This window comes from Thalia democratica, chromosome 5, assembly GCF_965202585.1.
Source record: "Thalia democratica chromosome 5, ktThaDemo2.hap1.1, whole genome shotgun sequence".
Lineage (NCBI taxonomy): Eukaryota > Metazoa > Chordata > Thaliacea > Salpida > Salpidae > Thalia > Thalia democratica.
This window is the reverse complement of record NC_139169.1, coordinates 74,163,270-74,189,834: the sequence shown is the minus strand read 5'-3', so window position 1 is coordinate 74,189,834 and position 26,565 is coordinate 74,163,270. Positions and strand designations below refer to the sequence as shown.

At 25.9% G+C, this 26,565-nt stretch overlaps 1 protein-coding gene across 2 annotated transcripts; it reads left to right on the top strand.

The window, feature by feature from the left end:
* Window positions 1-7,191: 7,191 nt before the first annotated feature.
* LOC145835765 (CCR4-NOT transcription complex subunit 11-like) lies at window positions 7,192-22,169 on the top strand. 2 transcript variants are annotated; one of them, XM_082943480.1, is made up of 11 exons: window positions 7,192-7,348; window positions 7,759-7,884; window positions 9,702-9,854; window positions 10,379-10,586; window positions 11,126-11,332; window positions 14,454-14,619; window positions 15,130-15,259; window positions 16,964-17,074; window positions 18,856-18,995; window positions 20,020-20,063; window positions 21,848-22,169. In XM_082943480.1, exons 1-11 carry the CDS (start codon window positions 7,232-7,234, stop codon window positions 21,853-21,855), a joined length of 1,410 nt encoding a protein of 469 aa, XP_082799606.1. In that variant the 5' UTR covers window positions 7,192-7,231; the 3' UTR covers window positions 21,856-22,169. The 2 variants fall into 2 exon arrangements, with proteins under 2 accessions (XP_082799606.1, XP_082799605.1); XM_082943479.1 differs by lacking the exon at window positions 20,020-20,063.
* Window positions 22,170-26,565: the final 4,396 nt, after the last annotated feature.

Below are 26,565 nucleotides of genomic sequence, written 5' to 3'. Positions count from 1 at the left end.
AACAAAATTACAAAAAACATTGGGTGTATTATATAAAACCAGACATTTCTTAAATTAAAAAGCATTGTATTTAATCTTTAATTTTCTATTTAACAACAATGTGAGATATGGCTTGTTGTGCTGGGAAATAGCAAATAAAAAATGTATAAATGATATCAATGTTTTCATAAACAGAGCACTTAGATGCATACATTATAAGAAATATGATAATAGTGTAAAAGAATTAAAAACTCAGAAATAAAAATTAGATGTTGAAAGTCTGTATCTATATGAAATAGGTCTGTTTTTGTTTAAGTTTAACAATAACTTGTTACCAGATAACTTTAAAAATTACTATAAAAGTGTGAAAAATGTCCATAATTATCATACGAGGTCTTCAGAAATAATTTTTTTCTTACCTAGATTCAACAGCAAAATGATCATAAATCGCTATCCTACCAAGGAAGTAAGTTATCGATTAGCTACCATTATATTTAAAAAATATAAGTCATTTTGAAAAGTTCCAGGATGAACTTAAAAGTTATCTTTTAAATGGTGATTCTCAAGGTCATTAGTGCGCATTCCTACTTGTCTGTTTACTATGTTTAAGGAAATAATAGTATTTTTCATTTAGTATCCAAAATTTTATTTATTTTTTTATACTTTGTTTTTTCTTTTTTCCGAAAGTTGATTTGTTTGGTTACAGTAACATTGGTTTAGTCTTGGTTTTTGCATTTTTTATTTAGTTGTATTTTTTATATTTTTATTTAAGATTACTATTTTAAATTAAGTTTAAAATACACAAAACCTTTTTTTTCTCTTATGCTTACAATTTTTTTCTTTTTTTAGCATGCAAATGTAAAAAAAATAGTTATAGATGTTTTAACTTTAGAAATAATAAAGTATTTAAATCGTAAGCTAAGATAACTGTTCTAAGCAAACTTAAGTTAACTTTTTTTTTGAGGAAATTAATGACAAAATTCTTCTTTTTTATGTTTGCAAATGTTGCTTGCTTTCTATTATTACAGCTTTAGACTTTGAAAAGTATTTAAAAAAAAAAAGAAAATAAAAAGAATATTTTAAAATAAAAGGAAATTTGTTGTTCTTGTCAATTTCATTACTGTCAAAATTATTGTAGTTTTTAACCTTTTTTTCTTTTTAAAAGCAGCAATTTTACAGTATTTAGCTTCATAATTTATAGAAGTTAAGTTCAGTTATTATAAAAATCACTTCTTTAGATTCTTAGAAAAAACAATAGTTTATTTAACTATTCAAATTTAAAAGTGTTTTTACTGTTCAAGAAAAGTTATTAAATAAAAAGGAATACCTTTTTAACAAAAATACTTATAAAAAATATATTTTGTCTGAAAATTTCAGCGTATTACATTTTACTTTCTTTAAATAAGTTATAAGTTATAACCTATAATTCAAGTATTCACACGTTTGTTATTAGTGTTGTTAACTACTTTTAAAAGTTAATGTAAAGTGATATGTATATTTTTCAGTTCATATGTACTAAAAAATATTCATAGTACATTATTAAACAAAAAATCAGTTAATTTTTGTTTAGTTTTATTTTCTTTTGTTTTTCTTTTACTTTTCTTTTATTTTTCTTTTTGTTTAACCGATTGTTTATTACTAACGATTTAATTATATATATGATAAAAAAAAACTATGTGTAGTAGCTCGTAAGAAACTGTATAAGCATGTGGTGTACGACTCGATAACCGAAAGGTTCCTTTGTACACCAGGTCCTTAGACCAAACTTTTTGAGCGCATTTTTTTTATCTAAACAATAGTAAGCCTAAGCATAGTAGCGATTTGGCTAAGCCAAATGTTAACAAAGCTGTAAGTCACAAGTAAATTTTTTAACTTAGTTGTTCTGAAATTTAATATTTTTGTACTTAATCGGTCAAAAATAGATTCATGACGATGTAATTTAAGGAAATAAAACATTTACGATTGCTTGATTTACAAAAAAAACTAATTATGACAATTATGTTTTGAGGTCGTATTTATATAAGTGAAAAATACATCCATTTTATAATTTTTTGTCATTCTTTTTATTATTTTTGCAAATTCTTATAATAAAAAATGTAAACTTTTACTTAATAATATAAAACTACAAACAAGAAATAAAAAAATCAAAGTGCTTATTGCATTAGTGAGCCCTTATAGATTAGAATAATCAGATTGATTGAAGACTGAATGTTATAAATTTTAAAAGCTAACACACATAACATGTCAAAATTACAATATTGATAGTAAAATAACAGTGTTAAATTGTATTGACATCTTGTAATAATGTATATATATATATAGTATTTTGACAAATAAAATTTGTTAGAATTATACAAAGGTTTACTATTTATAGTAAGTAAATATCTGATCAAAATGGTTCATACACTTGTACTTGTTTAAAATAACAAGTTGAGTTTTAAAAAGGTAAAAACTTCTGCTAAATTTTAAGACCAAATACCAACTGTAGGACATTAGCTAGTAAGGAAGCTTAACAGACTAAATTTTTTATAAAGCACTTTTTGGTTAAGCCAAAAAGAGGATTAAAAAACAACATAAACCTTGATTTTAAATAATAAAGTTGAAAAAACTTTCTCTAGAAAAAAACTTCTGAGATATAGTCAGTTTTATTAAAGTTTCCTATAAATTTCTTTTGAAAAGAAAAAGAAATTGAAAAAACTAAACAATAAGTTGTTATAAAGTATTTGATATTTATGACCATAAAAGGTGAATCACTCATTTAAAAGTTTCTCTTATTTTTCACATCATAACTAGGCTACCAGCTGTTGTTTATTGTTTAATAAAATTAAAAGTAACCTTTAAGATATAAAATATCAAAGTTTGAGAGTTGCATAGGTTCCATAAAGAATGCCCAAATTAAAAAGCAAAAGAAGACTATTCTCTAGAATTCTACATCCTACAGCTTTTGAGTATTTTGCTTTAGGCTTTTACATTCTAATCTCTAAAAATTATAAAAACTTGTACGACCAATTTTTTAACTTGTCAACAAAGTTTTTGTGAAAAAAAAAAAATAAATGAACCTAGGTTAATTTTTTTTTTAAAGTTAGTTCTTTTCAATCATTTTAAATATATAAAAGATCTTTTTAGATAAGTATAAAACATTTCATAAAAATAAAAGATTTTTAGTGAGTCTTCAAAATTTTGAGACAATTGAAAATGAAAAATTAAATTTTATAACAAGTACTAGAAAATTTAAACAAATGTCACTATATATATATATATATATATATAAATAATTATAATTGAAGTTTTTCATATATATATATATAAGATGTAACGTTAAAAGGCGTTAAATCCTGGAGATCCTGATAAGCTAAGCTTATCGGAATAAATACCACAGATGTTCTTGTGCTAAAACTTTATTTCAACTAACGGCGTTTCACTGCTTCCAAAAAAATTTAAGAACAGATCTACGGAGTCTATAAAATATTAACACTTATTAGAAAAAAAGCAGAAAAAGCATGTATAATTATGTATAGTGTTTATGTAGGTAGTCACTATAAATGAACTATATGGTTTAAAAACAAAGTTTGGGATAAAAACATAAAATTATAAAATTGTCTACAAAAAATACAAATTTAATAAAAGTAGGCACTAACCTCAAAAAGCTCTAAGAATAGGCAAGTTTTTAAAATGAAAAAAGTCTACTTATGTACTAATTTATTTCACAACACTCACATTACAATTACATACACTTGCAAGCTTAATACTTCATGTTTGTAATCTGTATAAATTATTGACCAATTTGTTAAATTTATTATGACGTAACATTTCTGCAACAACTCAATTTAATTTTCATTTTAAAAACTTGCCTATTCTTAGAGCTTTTTGAGGTTAGTGCCTACTTTTATTAAATTTGTAAATTTTGTAGACAATTTTATAATTTTATGTTTTTATCCCAAACTTTGTTTTTAAACCATAAAGTTCATTTATAGTTGCTACCTACATAAACACTATACATAATTATACATGCTTTTTCTGCTTTTTTTCTAATGTGTGTTAATATTTTATAGACTCCGTAGATCTGTTCTTAAATTTATTTGAGAGCAGTAAACACCGTTAGTTGAAATAAAGTTTTAACACAAGAACATCTGTGGTATATATATATATATATTTATCTAATTAAATAAAAACTATAATTTATACAGCTGTTTCACACTTGAAATATACAATTTCATGTGCTCCTCAGTAAGCTACAGTTTATTATAGTAGTAAACAAAAATTCAGATTTTGAAGTTTTTTATAATAATTGTGAGTAGTAATAGTACAGTTTATTGTACCATTTGCTGAATTTGAATTAATAGGCTGTAATTGTTAATTTATGCTTTTTAGAAAAGTTTATAAAGGTTATTTTGGAAAAATGTTTTAAGCTATTAGAATTTTTTTTTAGACTGTTGGAAAAATGTTATAAAATACTCATGTTTGCCGCTTCAATTTTATTTTATTTTAATATTTAGTTGGTTTTAATTTTGTTAAAAAAGTATTTTTGATAATGGATGCATATGTTTTGTCTTTTGCTTTTCTTGTTTAGTGTTTCATTCTTATCTGTAAATGTAGCTTACTGAGGAGCACAAGAAATTTTACATTTCATGTGTAAAACATCTGTATAAATTATAGTTTTTATACAATTAGATAAATATTTAGCTCAAATTTAATTTGTCAAGCACTATCAACCAGAACTTTTTATAAAACCTTTAATATATATATATATTATATAGTTTTATAACAGAATTGCCAATTTACCTGAAAAGATTGAAAAACCTTAAATTTGACAATTTAGTTTAAAAAAACCTGGATTTTGAGAAATTTTGAAAAAAAAACCGGAAAAAGCTTGAATTATATTAATTTTCACATGTTCAGTAGTAAAGTTTTGGTTTGACTCAAAAAATCTATCATATCATATGAATAGATAATCTATCATATGAATTTTTGTCATCATCAAATTTTTTTGTTTATAAAAAAACATATATTAAGTAGCTTTACAGTATCTTTTCAATGTTTTTATACTATTTAACACAGTTTCTTACCTTTAACTTAACTTTAAACTAAATATAGACACAAAATGTGTACTTTTAAAAACCTGGAAAATTTTTTGAAAAAACAAGTAGCAACCCTGTATATTTAGTATAAAAAATGAATTCTACATAGTTTCCACACACTTAAAATAACTCAAGATATTTGAAAATAAATAAAAAAATTCAGGATGACCAAGGACAACTCACGACATCATGAATTCTTTTCAACTGAGGATAATTTTTTCCAATAAAAACTTAAGGATAGTTTAAGGATTTGAAAAAAAATCAGGACAATTTTTTTTTTGGATTCTAAATCTTAAATAAGACTTTGTTGATCCAGTTTCAAAATTTGTTGTTTTTTATCACCAATTTTCTTCAAAAACTTTATTGTTATTAATTTTGAAATGCTAATTTATTTTTTTTAGCTATTTAGCTACCTATTCACTACTCTTGAAAAAAAAACTATCATTAAACTATCAAACAAAAAAAAATGTTTTATAACAAAAAAACAAAACAAAAAAAAAAACTTTTTTAGTTTTTCATAAACTTTAATTTTATTTTTTTTAGATTTTGATCCAACAACTTTTCTTCATACTGCAAAAAACATTTCCTGAAACTTTGAAGTATTGATCTCTAAAAACGTAGAAGGGGATATATTTTTATTAATTTATTTTTATTCCTTGTTCTAGTTTTCGCCTTCCATAAGGAACCTATTGAACTCTCCAAATTCGACTTACTTTATCCTAAAAATTATTTTGAACTTTAAAAATCTGTAAAAAGCAACTTCCAGCTTGGTTAAAACTCAACAAAATAGGATTAAGTTGTAAAAAAGATTTACCTCCCCATGCCCTTAAGGCCATAAGGGGGAGGGGGGGTTAAACACTTTTTTTTACAAAAATTTACTTTAGCTTCTAAATTAAAGTTACAAGCCAGTCTTTATAGAATTCAAAAATATCATTCAACTTTTGAGATATTTTATTTTTTGTAAAAAGTTTTCAATACAAACTATGAACCACAAATTTTTTGGGATTAATTTTCTTGGAAATTTTAAAACTTACTAAAAATCTATCTCCTCCTTCATTTTTCAAGCAATCTTCAAATTTTCAGGAAATGTTCCTTATATAAAAGAAAAATATTTTAGTTATGAATTTTAACAATGCAAAAATTGAAATTTTATAACAAACATAAAATAAAAAAGAAAGTCCTTTTTTTTAAATAATGGTTTAACATTTTTTTTCAAAGTCCAAAGTAACATTTTTTTGTTATTGTATAAAGATTAGAATGTTAAAGTTTGAAGAAGACTTTTTGAAAAATGTAGGAAGAGATATATTTTAAATAAAATGGTCTTATTTTTTGCGGTTTTAGTTTTCCCTTCCAATAGGGAATCTATTATGCAGCCCAACTTTGACTGGTCATATCTCAAAAAATAGTTTTATTTTTTTAAAACAATAAAAAGCATCTTGAAGCTTAGAAAAAACTCTATACAATAAGATCAAGTTGTCAAAAACATGGCTAACCCTTCCTATGGCCTTAATATAATATTATACAGTTTTTTTTACATAAAAAACTATTAAAATTTTTTATAACATTAGTACCCAAATTTTTTCAAATGTTTTCAGGTGTTTCTGAGTTTTAAATGCTTTAATTACCATGTATATTATTCCAGTATGAAGTCAATTACTGTTTTAATAACTCTTTGAGCTCACCATATCACTCTCAATTAGTGGTCATATCTTAATTTTTTTCATACAATAAATTTAAAACAAATACTAAACATTTTTTAACTAGATAAATTACATTGTAGTTAGTATGCATGCAAAAACATTTGTTTGAAACTGTTTGGTCACTCATCATCAACATACATTTTAAAATATAAACTAATTAAACAATTAGTTTCATAATTTAGTTGTTACTATGTACGTATTTAAGCAGGCACCTGGCTTTGAAGCTTAAAATAATGAACAATGTTTCTCAACTTAAACGTTGAATTATAAAATAATTTTTTGCAGTTTGTAAGCAATTACTCTCCTCTCTAACATAACACAGTTTTTTAACTTACAAAACTATTCCTAGTGTTTTAAACCAACTCATTTCATTTATACTATTTATACTTATTATTTTGTATTTATAATTAAAATCTAAATTTTTACAGTTTGTAGGCAATTACTGTTATATTAACTGTTTGAACACTCATCATCATGGCACTCAACATGAAAGAAACAGACAAGCTCATGTCGATATTTGACAGCAAGGAAATGTTTGGAGAATCCTTTGACAAACTGTACTCCAAATTCAGTGGCCAGTTCAGTAAACAGGTTGGTGTTATTTTAATTGTTAAGTATGGCGAACAACCTCTAAAGATTAAAAAAACAATTTGACGACTAAGTATAAAAGTAATACTTTGTTTAATACCTAAAATATATCGAGTAAAAAATGTAAATCTATCAATTTATTTACATAAAAAATATGTTTCATTGACTGCAGTCAAGTTTTGTTGGTATAGTATGGTAAGTAATTTTTTTTTTGATTTCAACAATTTGTTTATAAATAATAAACTATTGATGTAAGTAAATATTTGAATATAGTAAAAAATATTTAAAAAACAGAGAAATTGTACCTTAAGATTTTTGTTTGTCTTTAAATGTTGTACTGACAAATTGCTTTGTATATATTGTTTTGCCTAACTAGAAGTACTAAAAAATACAAATTTAAAAACAATCCGCAGGACAACTTTAAGGTTGGTACGGCCATTGTCCTCCTTCTGCAAAGTCCCGACCTCCTGCCACAGAAGCACCAGCGTTTGGGATCTATTTTTCTCCTCTATGAAATGTACCAGCGCACTGACACACAGGTTTGCATGTATAAAGTAATTATCAAGTGCTTAATTAACGGTTTACACTAACATTTAATTAAGTCAGGGTTCGTGTGCGTCAGGCCGAATCAGGCTAAGTCAGACTAAATCAGTTTTATTGAAAAAAGTTGAAAAACGTCAGGCTAAATCAGTTTTTTTATTAAAAAATCTGAGAATCTCAGTTTTTCTCAGTTCAAATGCTTGAAAATTTTTGATTAGAAAAAATTGATTAACTGTTTTAAGATCAATTGAAATGTGAATTTATTTCAAAATAAAGATTAAGTTATTAAAGACATAATCAGTCAGTATTTGTACAAATAAATGCTTAAAATTTTTTGTTGAATCTTTTAAAAAAATTAAAAATCTTCATTATTTTGTTTCGAGTAGATTATATATATATAAAAAAAATACAGTTTAAACCTTACAGTTTAGTTCAACAACTTAGCTGTTTGTTTGAATTTGTTTACATCAGCTATGTATTTCAGAGTTTAGTTAGTTGAACTGTTTTAATTTCTAATTTATAAGCTTTATACCAAATACTTTTAAGATTAAAGCTCTTAACAGTTTATTCATATACTTAACTGTTTGTTTAAAGTTATTAGAGATATTCACTACACTTAACACTAAAACTTAGCTTAAGATATAAGTACTAAAATTTGTCGGAGTACAAATTTTAGGTACAATTAATTTTTCTGTACAAGAACAAAATATTAAAGGTTTTATTTTTAATTCAAGTGTAAGCTTTTCAAATCTGATACCACATCAACAATCACTGTATTTATTTAGAGTTTAGGATTTATAATTATGTATTAATTTTTAGTATTAGTCAAAATACTATAAAATTTTTTTATATTTATTTTGATACTTATGTAAGCGTTTAATTTTAGATATTAATAAAACACAACAATGCACGTTGTTTTGTTATAAATCTTCTGGTTATAATGTTTTTACTTAGTGCTTAATTAAATTAAACAATTGTGTTTAGTAATATATATTAAATTTTTACACTAGTAATAGATTAGATATAACTTTTATTTTAAAACTTATCACTGAATTTGTTATGTTAAGGGCATAGGGGGGTCAATCACCTTTTTCACAATTAAGTCTTATTTAATTGAGTTGTAACTAAGCTATGAGTTGCCCTTTGCAGATTTTTAAAGCTCAAAATATTTTTGAGATAAAGCTGGTTGAAGTCGGAGACTACAATAGTTCTAATCAAGACCCCCCAGTACCTAAATTGACTTCTAAATGGGATTTTCCTTACTTTGAAAAAATGTCAGGCTAAATTGGTCTCAGCCAGGCTAAATGAAAAAAAAACTTGCGCACGAACCCTGTTAAGTACTAAATGGACAAATTTAAATTACTTAGCAGTGTAAGACTATGTAATAGCTTTATACTAACACAATACTTCTAGAATGTCTAAAGTGTTTCGAATGAAGTTAAAATTACTTAATTTTAATATAGTAAACTGTAAGACAAAAGGCTAAACATCAATAACTAATTAACAGTAAAATAATTACTATTTATTAAGTTACAGGCTTGTGTCAACTGATGATTTTGTAGTGTATTTTATATCAACATTAAAGTGTGATTAATATGTTCATAATCCTAAAAAAAATTAGAATTTAAACAAAGATTTTAAAAATATACTATTCATCATAATATGTATCATTAAAATGGTTTAGTAGTATAATAGCTGTATGTAAACTAACTTAATAACAAAGCACATATTTTGTACAATGCCTTGCAATTTAGATGCCTTCTAGTAATTCTTATCTCACTTTATAGTTCATATAAATGTTATACAATTTTCAAAGGTTTGTGACAACCCGTTTGCTTCGGTGTTTGTGTCCCTGTTGAGTGCTGATCACAGTGAAGCAATCAAAGAAGTAAGCACCAAGGTCAACTTCATGGTGGATTACGCGAAATTGCCAGTGCTGACGCCTGAAGAAAAAGACTTCATCAGACAGGTATTTTGTATACTATAATTATATAATTAACAATAATCTTCAATAGTTTATCAAAAACAAAACTTTGCTTAATAATTTTATAAGTATAAATAAATCTTAAGCTGAAGGAAAAAATCATCAGACAGGTATTTTGCACTTTTTTAATAAATTGATTCTAGTAACATTTGTTCTTCTAAATTTTTCGTTTTTTATTTTTTATTTCTCTTTGCTTAATGAGCTTCAGTATGAATAAATCAAGTTGAAAATGTTCAAACATTAAAGTAAATAAACTATGGTAATGGTAAACATTAGTTATTGGCTTAAATTATATCTAGAATCATAATATTGGCTTACAGAAAAAGTTGAAGATATTTTTTGTTTTATAGTGATAGATAAATTTTAGTACTTTACAGGTGCTATCCTTTTTTGAAAACTATTATTATCATTTTAATTTTAACTTTTTACCTTTTGATTATCTGAAGTTTAAATTAAAAGTTTTTTCGCTTCAAGTGTTAAAAAAATAAAACTTTCACATTTTCATGCAGCTCGTCACGAGCAACCAGCCGAAACTGAACAAGAAGTCGCCAAAGGACGTGTTCACCACCAAGGTGAAGGTGCCCGATGACAACGACATCAGCGAGCTGCAGCTGAAACTGGTGGCGAGGCAGACCGGACTTCTGCCTTCGGTCAAGTCGAACGCCAGTTGCATCATTCCCTTCCCACTGCCCTCGTGCGATAGCAAGGGCAGTTCAGGTTAGTAAAGTGATTAGGTTTTTAAATTTTGTATAAGGTGTCTGTAAAAATATATACCAATGTACTACTTGTTTAAATAAATTATTTCATAATATATAGTTTGATAATACTTAACCTTTATGTGAGGCAATTAAGGTGTGAAAGTTAAAACTACTTTTCAAATTTCAAAGAATAAGTATAAGGAACTTTTAATGCTAATTAACAAACAAGGGTAATAAAAATACGAATATCAGGTTTTCATTATTTGTAGAAAAATATTATTAAAAGTTTTTTAATCTTTCTTTTGAAATGTTGTATACTTTGGTAGTGCTAAATTAAAAACTAAACTTTAATGAATTTGTAAAAACTATAAAGTTGAAGGCAGTTCAAAAAATCCTCAATAAATATTTTGTTGAACTACTACTACTGTACTGATAGTTTATTTTTCTATTGACAACGACAAATTTGACATAAATTGATCACTAATTTCAACAGTAGTGTATTTTAGAAACATTAGTTTGCTCTAAATTGAAAAACCTAACATTTTTTTATATTTCCAGACAAGCAAAGTGAGGACAGGAAGCACACCCGCGAAGCTCTACTGACGGGCTCCAACGCGCCGGTCCTGCAGAAATTCAAACCCGAGTTCATCCGCCCCATCCCCATGCTGCACCCCGTGTTCGACGGGGAACTCCCCTGGCTGAACCCGGATTGCGACGACGACTTCCACGAGCTGATGTGGGACGAAAAAATGTGCGAGAACCCAAGTTTGTTTTTGTTATAGATATTTTGTTATTTAATATAATAACTTGAAAATTGTTTTATTGTTTTTATGACAAACGAAAAATGTGCGAGAACCCAAGTTTGTTTTTTCTTTTATATAACTTTAAAACAATTTTATTATTTTTATGCGCAAGAACTTAAATTTGTTTTTGTTTTTAATATCTTAATTTGCTTGATTTAATAACTTAAAGATAGTTTTATTTTTTTTATGCGCAAGAACCCAAGTTTTTTTTTGTTATTGATATCTAGTAAAATCTGTTTTATTGTTTATATGACGGACGAAAAACGTGCGAAGACCTCAATTTGTTTTTGTTTTTTGAATATAATTTTTTTTGTTTATAGACACTTTATTCTGTTTTAAATTAAAGAACTAAAATTAACTGCCATATATTTTTTGATGTGGAAAAATTCAAATTTGTTTGATTTTCCATTTTTTTGATAAATATGTCCCATTTTGTTTTAAATTAGGTAATCATTATGTTTTCTGTAAGTATTTTATTTTCTTCAAACTCACTAAATCAAATAGATTATAGCTATTTAAACGTCTCCTTTAACTTTATTCAACTAGCAGATTTTTTTTACTTATTGCTTGTAGTATTCCTTTATAATTTTAAAGCTATATTTTTGTTTTTATGAACTATGTGTTTATATAAATACATGTTAGTTTATTAATCTTAAACTCATTTATTTTGAAAATGCTTTTCTTGATGAAATGTCATTTTGTTTCTTTGTTTTTTTAGTCTAAATTTTCTGCCATTACCATATATTTTTTGCAATTACAACATATTAGAACTGAAATTTACAAATGATTAAATTAAAATATTTTACTAAACCGCGAGCTAAAGGTTTATAGAAAAACGAAGCGAGAACGATAAATGTATGAAAGAAATTTATATAGATAGAAGGTTATTTCTCACCTTAATCTTTTAATTTCATTAACTTGGTTTTTAAGCCATTAGTTTATATATAGTTTTTGTTATTTGATCATGTTAAATTAACAACTAAATTAAATGCTTGCCTAAACCGCAAGTTGAAGAACTTTTGAAAAATATAAAGCAGTAATGATAAATGTATAAAAATATCTATCTTATTTTCTTTGATGAAGTAATTAGGAACTTTGTTTCTCACTTTATTTCATTCATCTTTCAAAAACTTTAATTTATTTAAATTTCAAAGAAATTTTGATGATGTGTTAAAGTGTTCAAAGGTTATACTTTGCCGCCAGAATACTTTTTACTATTGATTATTTTATGCCGTTTAAAGCTTAAAGACAGCATTATTTTAATTATAATTTTCTTATTGGCCATCAACTGTTTTTGGAGAGTTTTTCAAAACCTGTTCTTTCTTTGCTGGTTACTTACTAAAAATATTTTTAGTTTTGAAGATTTCTCTGAATAAAAAAAAATTCTCTGTAAAAAGTAGAAAAAAATATCATCGTTCGATCATTACCAGTTTACTTATATTGAAAGTTGTTCTTAACCATAGTCTCAAAAGATCAAAAGTAATTGCGACAGTTTGAATATTGCACATTATTTTTTGTTGAAAGCAGTTTCTCCTTTGTAAAAAATTCTCAAAACTATCTAAATTGGATGGTGTAAAACAGTGTTGAAGCATCAAAATTCTACTTGATTGTTGCAACCCCGTCGTTTCAGGTAACATACAACGAGTGGAAAACAGGGAATTTTTGACGCACGTTCAAATTAGAAACCTCGGTTACGTGATTAAAAATCAACAGAAGTTCGAACAAATGTTGAAGAGATACGATAGGATATATAGAGATGTGATAGGATTAACGGGTATATTGTTTACAAAGCATTTTTACTTGTTGTTCAAGTCAATTAAAATGATTTCTTTTCTATGGTAACCATGTTGGTATATTACACACAATTACAATTACTTTACACATATGTTTATTATAAATATACCCACAAGTGAAAATTTATAAAAAGTTTTAGTTCCCACACTTTTTTTGTTTATACTTTTTCATTGAGCAACTTTTTACTTTGTTGTCCACTTTGTGTAATGGTTTCACGCAACAACATTTATTTTAAACTTGTTATATTCGTTTTGAGTTGTAATGTTTTAAATGTTCAGTTTTTTATGTGAAGTACAAGCACAACAGTTAAATATAGTGTAAGCTTATTTCGTCAAAGTAAACTCTTAGTTTAATGAATAAAAAACACACGAAAATTGACATTAAAAAAAGATAAGAACATTTTTTGCAACTGTTATAAACTTATGAACTGTTGATTCAAAAAACTGTTCTTATTCAAATTTGTTTTTTTAATAAAAAATCTTTTGATAAACACATTTCAAGACAAACTATCTAAATTTTTTTCAAATATTTTGATTAAATTTAATTTGTTGTTCTCTAGTTGTTATGTTTTTGTTTTTATTATTTGTTTTTTGTTTTAAATTTACTTTTTACAGATTACAAAAAACACAGATTAAGTTAATTCTTTTAAAAAAAGTTTATATTTAAGTTTTCAAAGCTTTAAAGTTTTGTTTTTTTTTTGTTTCAAAATGCGTTATTAGTTTTTTAGTTTTTTCTTACAATTAGTTCTTCTGTGCGCAACTACATTTGATTTTGGAACAAGTCTTTTTTATAGTATTTGTTTTTGGTTGCAATAAATTTATTTAGTGTTGATTGTTTTTATTAACATATGTTTTTACATTTTTAACAGAGATTATGTGAAAAATACTTACACTATTTTATATTAGTCATAGTTCTAATTAAGTTTAATGTAAATAAATTTTGACTTGTTTCAAACTCCAGACAAGTTTAAAAAATAACAACGCAATCGACGCTAAGATTATATTTAAACTTTCAACATTCAATACTCAATCAAGTTAATTCAACTCGTTTTCAGCCAATAAAAATGCAACGATATTATTTCAGCCAATCAGGTTTGAGGTCCGCTAATAACTCTTACAGCTGATCAAATACTATTCATTCGGCTAATCTAATCACACTGATTAACATTTTAACCAACATTAACGTTTTAATAATAGTTTTAGATAGATAATTTTTAATAAACATTATTTACATCACTTTGGAGCGTAAAAAAGTATTGTCCAATCAACTGACACCGTTTGTTCTAACAGCCAATCAGGTTCGAGATCTGCTGAAGAAAGCGATGGAGACGCCGCTGGATGGCGACGAAACGGAAATGGTCGTGAAGGAACTGCGGAAGATCAATGAGAAACCCAAGGAGAAAAGGGACAAGGAAACTCAGAAGCTGTTGAACCAATCAGGGCTTAGCTCGAAAAAGTTTGATTTTATTGTTTTTTTTTTTTATTTAAAACATTTATTCAACAAATAAAATTCAGAAATCGGGACTCAGCTCGAAAAAGTATTTTGTTTTTATTTAATACAGTTGTTTTATTAAGAAATTCAGAAAGTTATTAACCAAAAAGGTTCAAGTTCCTAAAATCTTGTTGTTTTATTGTTGTTTATTTAAACAGAGAAGTTGAGAAGTTATTGACCCAATCGGGGCTGACCTCTAAAAATTAATTATTTATTTATTTTTTGACCTTATACGTACAGAAAATACTAATTATCTAGTATATTGTCATTACTATAGGTTGGAAAAATTGGTAGATTTCTATCCTCTTTTAGCAATACCTTCAAACCATACTAATTATTTACTATATATATTATTAACATTTTATCATAGGTTGAAGAACTTAGTAGATTGGAACCCTCTAATAGCAATTGAAGTACTGACAATACTAATTATTAACTACATATATATATATATATATTATTATTTTATCATAGGTTGAAGAACCTAGTTGATTGGAATCCTCTCATAGCAATTGAAGTACTGGCCATACTAATCAAAACATCGATGCACAACGACTACTTGGCCGCTCTAGTCGACATGGAAATGTCTCTGCAATCTATGGAGGTTCGAGTTTGTTTGTAAAAAACATATAACTGTTGTACAATTAGTATAACGTTTTCAATAATAAGCTAATAGTTATTTTGCATCTTGTTGTGTTAATTTTAAATATACAGTGTGAAGGTTTAAGTTCATATACTTTGAAAAATATTTTGTGCGGTATTAATGAGGACATTTCTTTGCACAGAAGTCTATGTTCACCTGAATCTTTTTGTATAATTTTAATTTGATTGTTACGCAGTTATTGAGTTAAGCAGTCATACATAAAATATTGTTCTGCATTGTGTTGTACAACTTTTAGCCGTAAGCGTGTGTTTATATGTTTTCTGTATCAAAATTGCTATGGTTCTGTATAATTTATTATATTGTTCTTAATATTATAATAAAAACTTTTAAAAAATTATTTTATTCATTATTTACATTTTATACACTTACACAACTTCGTTAAAGATATTTTTTTTGATAGCAGAATTTAAATGATCAAACTAAGTGTAAAATTAGTATAAAATTAAATTTATAGACAAAATACTTATTGAAAGTTCTAAATTAATTTTTGTAACTATGGGCTACAAAGTTTAAAAAAATTTATGCTTTACATTTTTGTAGCTAATTTTGTAAATTATTACCACATTAGTCTTAAAAACAATCTTTTTAGTTTCTAACTAATTCCAATTTCCTAACACGTTGTTTTGAATATAACTTTAAAAACAGTTTATTGTTTGTTTTTTATTATTATGAAAATGTCTAAAATATTTCTTTTATTAAAACAAGTTGTATTTCGCTATTTATATGTTAGACCGTTTTATTAAACAATCTACTTTTATCCGTTTTGTTTTAGTAACAAATGTTCAAAAAAGTTTATTTTGCTACACCGTTTTCAATTAAAAGATATTATTCAGCAATAAATATTTATTTTAAAAGACAATGTTTTATGTCATATTCTTACTTGACAAAAGTTTTTAATTCATTTCAAATATAAAATGCTAATCATAATTATTTTTGCTTATTTAATCAAAGTAATTTAGTTACTTTGTATTATATTTTTTTTATTCACATGCACTAATCAGACCTAGAATTTGTGTGAAAGAGTATTCTTACAATTAATATTATACTGAATGTTTACATATTAATCTATTATTAAGTAGTGAACAGACTTGACATGTGTGTGATATTAATGCGTATTATTATTTTTGAACATATAGCAACATGATATCCTTATTTTCAGGTGGTGAACAGACTCAGTATATGCGTAAAACTTCCCCAATTAATTTATTATTGAAGTTGCACATTATTTTAAATCAGGGGTCGGCAAACTGCGGCACGTGGGCCAAATGCGGCCCTTTAAGTCAAAATCTGCGGCCCGCGAGCTCCTTTTCAGCAAAAAGTATACATTTTAAAAACAATAAAAATTATATTTTTTGTGATAAAAACTTACATTTATGCTGTTAATTCAATAAATACTCTTTATTAATGGTCTAATATTACTTTATTTGTTATACTTTTGATCTTAAATAATATTTTTCTACTGATTACTAGAATTTTTTAAGATAAATGCGGTCCTCAAAAGGTTTTTCTCTAAATAGTGCGGCCCGCGAGCAATTTTTTTTAAGAAAATTGGCCCGCGAGTCACATAAGGCTGCCGACCCCTGTTTTAAATGTTATATATATATATATATATATATATATATTAACATATTAATCTGTTATCAGGTGGTGAACAGACTGAGCATGTGTGTGAAGCTTCCCCATCAGTTCATCAACTTCTACGTGGTCAGGTGCATAAAGGTGTGCTGCAAAAAAGAAAATGATAAATACAAGCAGGTTTGACAATTGATTTGTTTTATATTACATGAATATTAAAGTTTCAGGAATTAATACAAAAATCTTAGTGTTTTATTTTGATTACATACTTAATTAATTATATTTTAACAGTATTTGAAGCGGTTGTGTTGAAACTTAAACTAGCATTTTAAAGTATTTAAAATATACGAAAAAATAAAATATAAAATTTTTATTAAATATCTAAAAAATAAAAAACTATAAATTATGTATAAAGGATATTGAATTTAAATGAACAATTAAAATTTACAAACCAAAAACTCAACATTAGTAGCTTACCTTGCACTTTTTCCATTTAATAATTAACTTAAGTGTTTAGTCAACATAAACTGTTTTTTAACTTTAATTTACTTTAATTTTTGTCGTTGGCATTTTGTGTTTGTAAAAATATATTTTAAATTGACGTAAACATTTTTTTAACAATATATTATATTTAATTTGTTTTTTTTTTTTGTTTTTTGTTGTAAAGGATTTTGAGGAAAACAATGAAGGAGATACTTGGACCCAAGTTAGTGTTAAAATTGTCAAAAATCTGTGTAAAATAATTGAGATTTTTACTTTTCTAACCCTAACTTAATGGTATTTGTTATAGATAATAATTCGTATATACAAGCATCATCATGTGTCTTCAAAGTTAGTATTAAAGTTATTTACAAATAAAGTAAATAATAATAAGAATTGTTACTTAATTAGCTCCAACTTCAATTTACATTGTTTTTTAATTGCTTATTGTGCAATGTTGGACACGGGCATCAAAGCCAGCCACTTGAACAGGACACAATAAAAAAAGAAATAAAATAAATTTATAATCAAGAATAAAAGTTAAATACAAACAATGTAAGCTTATAAACAACTAAATAAAAGGCTTAAACTTATGTGGTTGAAATAAAAACAAATAATCATAATTTAGAAAATTTTTTTAATTATTACAATGCTAACCCTACCTTAATGTTATATAATTGTTATTCGTATATAATATCACCAGCATTTAAAAGCTTGATACATTTTAAAATAAATTTATCACTGAAATGAAGTTTTTTTTTTACACAGAAATTTTTTTTAAATATTTATCCCAAATAGTTGTTGAAAACCAAAGTTGTCAAAACAAACTAATTAGTTGTCCGCAGGTTTAGTTTTAAAATTTTAATTCATTAATTATTGCGGCAATAAATTTTATGCTTTTTCTCAACTAATTTGTAAAAACTATACGCTTGACAATTTGAGTGTAAGAAGCTATCGTGTATACCAGGGTTTCCCAAACTTTTTTTTAAAATCGCCCCCTTGAAAAAATTAAAAAGGCTATTTCTCCCACCAACAAGACTACCATTAAAAACATCTTTTTTTCACTCTTCATCTGCAACTCAAGAATATCTAGTATAATTCCCAAAATTTTAAATCCCTCCCCTTTCGCCCCTTTACTAATTGTTGCCCCCCAACTTACTAAAATTGCCCCCAGGCGAGCGGTACCACTCACTTTCGGAAACCCTGGTGTATATATTCGCTAGATCTAAAACAGTTCAAGTTCTGACAATTATATTAAAAAATAAAAAAAAAATTTGATTTTAAGTTTGCAATCGGAGATATCTTAAAAGAGCTATAACATCAATAATAATTTTTTTATAAGTTTGAATTGCATAGTTTGTTCGGAAATTAAGTTTAGTGAATAGTTTTTAATTAACGAATTTGAAACATAATATAAATTTAGTAGATAAAAAAAACTCAGTGTTTTAATAATTATAAACAAAATAACGTTATCCGCTTAGAGTCGCATGGTTCGTCTTGTCTGCGTTCTCCTCCAATCGCTGATCAGGAACAAGATAGTCGACGTCGACGCGATTTTCATCGAACTGCAAGCGTTCTGCATAGATTTCAGCAAAATAAAGGAAGCGGCCGCTCTGTTCAGGTTTGTTTAATTTGATGTGAAATACAATTAAGGCCATATGGAGGTCCACCTTGATTTTTACAAGTTGATTTTATTTTATATACATTTTTTTCGTTTTATCTCAGCTATCAGACATTCTTAACCGCTTAACAAAATTCAAAGTAACTTTTGAGATAAAAGCGATCAAAGTCAATGGGTTCCTAATGGAAGGCGCTTAACAAAAACACTAAAAATGACTATTTCACTAAAAATATTTTTTCTCCTACATTTTTTACCAATCTTTTTCATGTTTAAGTCTTTGGCTAATTTATAAATCGATTCACAACAGAATTTTTAAAAAAATTATAAAGTAAAAAAAAACACTTATATTTTGTTTTATTTTCTTACGTTTTTTTTTTAATTATCAACACTTAAAGTCTTTTAAACTATATAAGAAATGTTTTCTAAAGTTTTGATGTCATTTTTTCAAAAAACAAAGGAGAAGATTTTTTTTTTTAGTTAATTTTTGAACTTCCCAGAAAATTGACCTTGTAAAATTTGCAATTTTTATGTTTGCATCGGAAACTTTTTAGATAAGTTACAATATCTTGAAGGTTAAAAAAGCTTGTAAAACTAGCTTTTAGTTTATACTCAAAGCTTTCATATAAGCCAATGTTATTTTTTTTTCAATGTTGACTCCCCATATGGCCTTAATTGATATATATTTATATATATGTTTTGCTTTAACTAAAATTCTATCAAGATTGTAACCTGTTGCGCTAAAACAATAATTGTAGGTAGTTGAGAAAAATAAAATTAAACTAGTTGATTACTTATGTCTTTGTTTTCTAATAATAAAAAATAACAAAACTTGTAGACTTTAAAAATTAAATTAAGTAAATTTCAGAGTTCATTAAATTGTTTCTTTAATCCGAGAGGTTTATCTTTAATTTAATTTGAATAGTTTAATTTTTTAATTAGTTGCTCTAAAAAATGGTTGAACCTTTTTTTCTATTTTTTATCAACTTAAATTTAATTCTTTTTTTTGTACTATTTTGATGTTTAGGACGCTGAAACAAGTTGAAAACAGAAGAAAAGCAGTGAAAGCGAGTTAGTGTCAATTAGAATATAGTATATTTCTTAGTCTTGTTTTATTACCAAGCCAGTAAAAATCTGAAAATTAATACTAATATACTTACGTTTTTCCTTAAAGTTTAAAGAGTATTTGTTGCTTATTTTAATCAAAAAACTAAATTCAGGTTGCTCAAAAAAAAATTTGAGATTTTTTTAATTATTTGTAAAACGAGTTAGTGATAATAATGACACTTTTTTTTCTATTACGAAGTAAATGATATATGAAGAAGATTCAACTATAGGTCCTTTTTTATTAAGTTTTAAAATGTTGTAGTTTTTGATTACACCGAAAAAAAAAATTGATTGTTGTTGTTTATTTAACCTGGAAACATCTGGAATATCCTGTAATTTTAAATTTGGGTGAAAAAAACTTTGAGATTGATTTTATTTGAAAAAAACCTGGAATTAATAAAAATGTTTAAAAACTTGGAATTTTAACAATTTTTCTACCTAAATTAATTAAACTTAGGTTAGATACGAAATATGTATTGCATACTTCTTTTTTGTTGTATCTTAAAATTGTGTAATAAAACTCTAAGTATCATTACAGTTTCTTTTCAGTGTTTTTATACTTTTTTAAAACAACTTTTCATTAAAATTTTTACTTAATATGGACAACAAACTTGAACTTGTAAAAACCTATAGAAAAGGATTTATAGAAACAAAATCATAAAACCTGTAATAAATTTTTAAAACACCGTCCACCGAACAGTGGTTTTATAAAACATAAAATTTAATCCAGGCTAATTCAAATAAGTCTGATTTAGTTTTTTTTTAAGTTTTATTAAAGTGAAAATCAATGGCAAAAATAGTTTAGCTGCAAAGTGTTATAACTTTTTCAAATATTTTAAATTAGTTTGATTAAAATAGTAACAGGGTTGCTAAAAGTAGTTTGAATGTCGTAGAAACGTTGAAAAACTTGGAGTTTGACAATTAAGGCAAAAAAATCTGGAATTTTAAGCTATTTTTACATGTAAAGTTTTGATTAGATATAAAAAATCTTTCATATAAGTAATATGATTTTTACTATCATATATTTTTTTCAAATTAAAAAAGACTAGCTTTGAGTATTCTTTCAATGTCGTTGTACAGTTTTTCACCTGAAATTTAATTTTATACTAAAAAAGACCAAATATTTTCATAAACCTGGAAAAAAATTCTAAAAACTTTTGGCAACCTTGTAGTTGGCAAAGCTGTTTTTTCTAATAACTTTTGCACGATTATTAGACGATTTTTCAGAGATTGAAATCATATAATCCCAAAAAATAAAACCGTAATCTCATAAAAACTTTTTTAAGTAATTTATCCCAAGCTTAAAGACTATTTAGCTTGGCTATTTCTAGTGTTTTTTTTTTTTAAATTATGGAATTTTGTTTTCAATATAAATTCTTCTTAATAGTTTTAGTTTTTAGTAGTTAACATTTTTTTAAGTTTTTGTTACAATGAGTAAATTTATTATGCATTTTTAGATCAAGTATAACTTTAAAACTTTTTCAGATTTTTTTTGAAAAGTTAGAAAAGTTTAGTTAAACTTTTATACTTTTTGTTTCAGTGAATATTAATTTAATTAAATAAATATTTTTTTGTTTCTTAGTAGTTTTTCGAAAATATATTTTAGTTTCTTTCAACCAGAAGCAAAAATTTTAAAGATTTTTTTCTTAATTGAGAAAATTTAGTCTTCAGTCACAACTAACTTTTTCTTCTTATTAGTTTATTATACTATTGTTTTTATTTTCCTTTTATTTAATCTTATTTTTCAGGTTGCTAAGGTCCCACGAAAGCAAAGCTCCCTCATCCGGTAAAGAAAACCAAAAGTGATAAAAAATAATTATTTATATTTGTATTAAACTCTTGCTAGAACATTTTTATATATAGTCTGCTCTGGTTTTTAAAAGTGGTGTTTTCGTATCAAGAGTTTTGTTAGAGCTTTCAAAAAAGTGTAAATAACTAGAGAAATTTTCTAAAAGCTTGTATGTTTTACCGTCACATATTGAATTAACACTTCACAAAATTCTTTAAAAAAACTGACTGATTGCTGATCCTGCATTAAAATAAATTATTGCATTTTTTTTAGTTGCTTGTAAAAAAAATATGTCTCGAATTAAGTTTTAGAAAGATAGAATGTAAATGAACAAATTATTGTTGGTTGCTATTGTTTGTTTCAAAAACTTTTGTTTTGACCTGTAAAGTAATGAACCATTTCTCCGTTTTAAGAACTTAAATTATTTTGAAGAACAATATATGTATAGCAAAATTTAATTGATTAAATCACTAAATCTTAATAGTTTTTGTTTAATGGTGTTAACAAGTATAAATAGAATTTTAGTTCTAAAAGTTAATGTTTTTAAAAAAAAAACTTGTTTATAAATTAAAAAATCTAAGAAACTTTAATTTTTAAAAGTGAATAGTTTAGCACCTAAATAATTGTACATTGGTGCTAGTTCTTTTGATTATTTAAACAACATAATCTTCACAAGTAAAGAATTTGTTTACTATTAAGCAAATTTATGTATATTGTCTTTTTATGGATATTATAACAACTTGAAGCTGTTGCGACAAATAAAACTCCGAGGTTAGTTAATACTTCTTTTATCAATTAAATCACACAAGTTGACAGAGTTGCCACAAAACCTGAATAATACCTGCAACTTGACGATTTAAGCTAAAATAACCAGGAAAAGATTTTAATTTTGAACAAAAGCCACTAAAAACTGCGATTTTAAACAACTTTTACATGCTAAGTAATAAAATTTCGATTTAACACAAAAAATGTATCATGTAGATTAAAAAAAAAATTGTGATCATAATTTTTTTTTGTTACAAAACACATTTAAAATAGCTTTACAGTATCTTTTTAAAATCGTTGTTTTTTACCTTAAACTTAGTTAAAACTAAAAATATATCCAAAACCTGGTCGAAATTTCTCAAAAACCAGTGGCAACCCCAAAATTAAGCCAGTGATAACATATAAATTTCTAAAAAGTGACTTTAAAGAGTGTGTTGTACAAACTGTACTAATTATTATTTTTAAGACTTTTTCTAACTTTTAACTTACTGATACTAATAAATACGATATGATTTTTTTTTATTAGTTGCTAAAAACATTAAATAATTACTTGACCTAGCGAGTACAACTATTTGTTGTTTATGTTCTTAGTCTAAAAATTGATTTAAGGCCGAAACTGTTAAAAAAAATTCTAGTTTTTGAAAATAGTAACAACTAGCCATTATACAATAAGTTCATAGCTTTTGTCGAAAGAAAGAAAATCAGTCAATTGTTATAAAACCTGATAAACTATTATTTTATAATAACACATTGACTGGGTGCTGTTTCATTTTTAGTTTCAACTTTAATAAAAAATAGTTACTTTAAACATTATCAGCTAATTCATATTTAATGCAAAAACAAATAAATAAAACACTCTCTCAAGTTTTTCTGTGATAGTTTATACGTATTACACTACTTTTCGTCAGAACTTAACAGTAGAACAAATTTAAAACTATGAATAAGTTTTTAAACAAAAACACAAAAAGTTAAAACTAACAAAGTAATAAGCACAATAAATAATCAGTGTAAAGTAATAAATAATTAAACTCAAATACTACTAACGGATAAAAAATAGATAATTTAATTAAATAAAGACACTTTATAATCAAATTCCTTCTGTTTACACAGTTCTGGTTTCTCCAAAAATATAGAAATAGCCTCCAACTTCACGAGATCAAACACACTATTGCAATGATGGATTATTCTAAATCTGGATATGTCATATTTCCTAGTACAATCTCTATTATTTATTAGATGTTCTGCAACTGAAGATATTTTTGCTGCGTTTTTTGTTGCTATTGTCTTAATTTCAGGTTCTTGTTCGATGAATTTCAATACACAAGCAGGTAGATGTTCTTTTATCCTGGTTTTTAAGTGCCTAGAGGTCTGACCGATATAGCTCTTTTCGCAAGAGCAATTAAACTTGTATACTACACAACTTTTGTCTTGGTCTGGTATCGGGTCCTTCAACTGCACTTTTAATAAAGATTTTGAAAGAAATATAACTCTTGGAAGCACTTGATTGTAAGATGTTTTTGTTAAGTCTTTTAGTTTGCTCTCAAATACTCGTGATTTTTCTCCAATATAAGGTAGTTTTAATATTGCTGGGAACTTCTCCGGTCCAAATAGCCTAGGTTGATTTATATTATTGTGGTGTGATTTTATCACCTTCTTAATCAAATCTGGTGGGTTACCATTTTTTATTAAAATTGAGTGGCCTTAAAACTAAGAATGGCAATGATTTCAATACATTAAAAGCTAACTTAGTAGCTATAGCCCACAATTGTACTAAAACAATACCGGAAAAAATTCAGTTGATCAATATAAAAGAAATAGTAAACACAGTTAATACTATCAAAAAGAACGATAAAATCGTCATAGCAAAACCTGATAAAGGTTCAGGTTTTATTGGATATAACTGAATACTTAGATAAAATGAACAAAATTTTAGATGATTCAACAAAGTTTGTAAAGTTGGGACCGACCAGTAAATTTGACAACTTAAATAAAATAGAGAAATCAATTATTGATTTCCTAAAAAAGTTGGTTTATAATAAAGAAATAGAACAATCTGTTTTTATATCCATTAAACCTATTGGTTCAATTAGGCCAAGGATGTATGGCCTTCCAAAACTACATAAACCAAATATTCCTTTTAGACCTATTCTGTCGATGATCAAGTCTCTACAACACAAATTAGCGAGATGTCTTAATTTTTTATTAGAACCAGTTTTAGCTTATTACTCACAAATCGTTGTAAAAGACTCTTTTGAAGTTATCGAAAAGATCAGACATGCTAAATCAACTAATACAGTTTTAACATCTTTTGACGTAAAGCAATTGTTCACAAATGTACCACTAGAAGAATCAATTAAGATAAGTGCTGACAAATTATATGAAATAAGAAAAATTAATTTAGAGAAGAACAATTTTATAAAGCTGATGAAAATAGCAACGAGTGATGTACAGTTTAATTTCAATAATACAATTTACAGTCAGATAGACGGCGTAGCCATGGGGTAACCTTTGGGTCCTACTCTAGCGAATATTTTTATCGGATATTTAGAATCCAAAATTGCTGACGACTTGTCTTCACAGGTTGTCTACATAAGATACGTCGACGATTGTTTGGTTATATCCAAAACAGAAAGTGAAAATGAAGCTATTTTTCAAAAATTAAACTCTTTACATGAAAAGATTTCTTTTACTAGAGAAGTAGAAGAGAAAAACCAGCTGCCATTTCTGGATATATTAATAATAAAAGATAAAACAAGCTTCTTAACGAATGTCTATAGAAAAACAACTTTCACTGGGCAATACTTACACTACCAATCGTTTTGTAGTAAGAAACGTAAAGTAAACCTAATCAAAACGCTGTACCATAGAGCATACAGAATCTGTTCGAAAGAATTACTTCATTCAGAGGTTGAGAGAATAAAAGAAGTTTTAATAAAAAATGGTTACCCACCAGATTTGATTAAGAAGGTGATAAAATCACACCACAATAACATAAATCAACCTAGGCTATTTGGACCGGAGAAGTTCCCAGCAATATTAAAACTACCTTATATTGGAGAAAAATCACGAGTATTTGAGAGCAAACTAAAAGACTTAACAAAAACATCTTACAATCAAGTGCTTCCAAGAGTTATATTTCTTTCAAAATCTTTATTAAAAGTGCAGTTGAAGGACCCGATACCAGACCAAGACAAAAGTTGTGTAGTATACAAGTTTAATTGCTCTTGCGAAAAGAGCTATATCGGTCAGACCTCTAGGCACTTAAAAACCAGGATAAAAGAACATCTACCTGCTTGTGTATTGAAATTCATCGAACAAGAACCTGAAATTAAGACAATAGCAACAAAAAACGCAGCAAAAATATCTTCAGTTGCAGAACATCTAATAAATAATAGAGATTGTACTAGGAAATATGACATATCCAGATTTAGAATAATCCATCATTGCAATAGTGTGTTTGATCTCGTGAAGTTGGAGGCTATTTCTATATTTTTGGAGAAACCAGAACTGTGTAAACAGAAGGAATTTGATTATAAAGTGTCTTTATTTAGTTAAATTATCTATTTTTTATCCGTTAGTAGTATTTGAGTTTAATTATTTATTACTTTACACTGATTATTTATTGTGCTTATTACTTTGTTAGTTTTAACTTTTTGTGTTTTTGTTTAAAAAACTTATTCATAGTTTTAAATTTGTTCTACTGTTAAGTTCTGACGAAAAGTAGTGTAATACGTATAAACTATCACAGAAAAACTTGAGAGAATGTTTTATTTATTTGTTTTTGCATTAAAAAATAGTTAATCATAAAAATAAAATGTTTAAACTTGTTTAACATTAAATTGAGTTATATTTAGTCAAACTTTAACTTTACATACCAAAAGTGTTATTTAAGAACAGCTGCTTTTATTTTAC

Excerpts from the sequence above, each read along its gene's own strand:
- LOC145835765 (XM_082943479.1), top strand. The coding sequence starts at position 7,232 with ATGGCACTCAACATGAAAGAAACAGACAAGCTCATGTCGATATTTGAC. Across the intron at positions 14,620-15,129 it reads TCAGGGCTTAGCTCGAAAAA|GTTGAAGAACCTAGTTGATT; the intron begins GTTTGATTTTAT and ends ATTTTATCATAG. Across the intron at positions 17,075-18,855 it reads AAAATGATAAATACAAGCAG|AGTCGCATGGTTCGTCTTGT; the intron begins GTTTGACAATTG and ends TTATCCGCTTAG.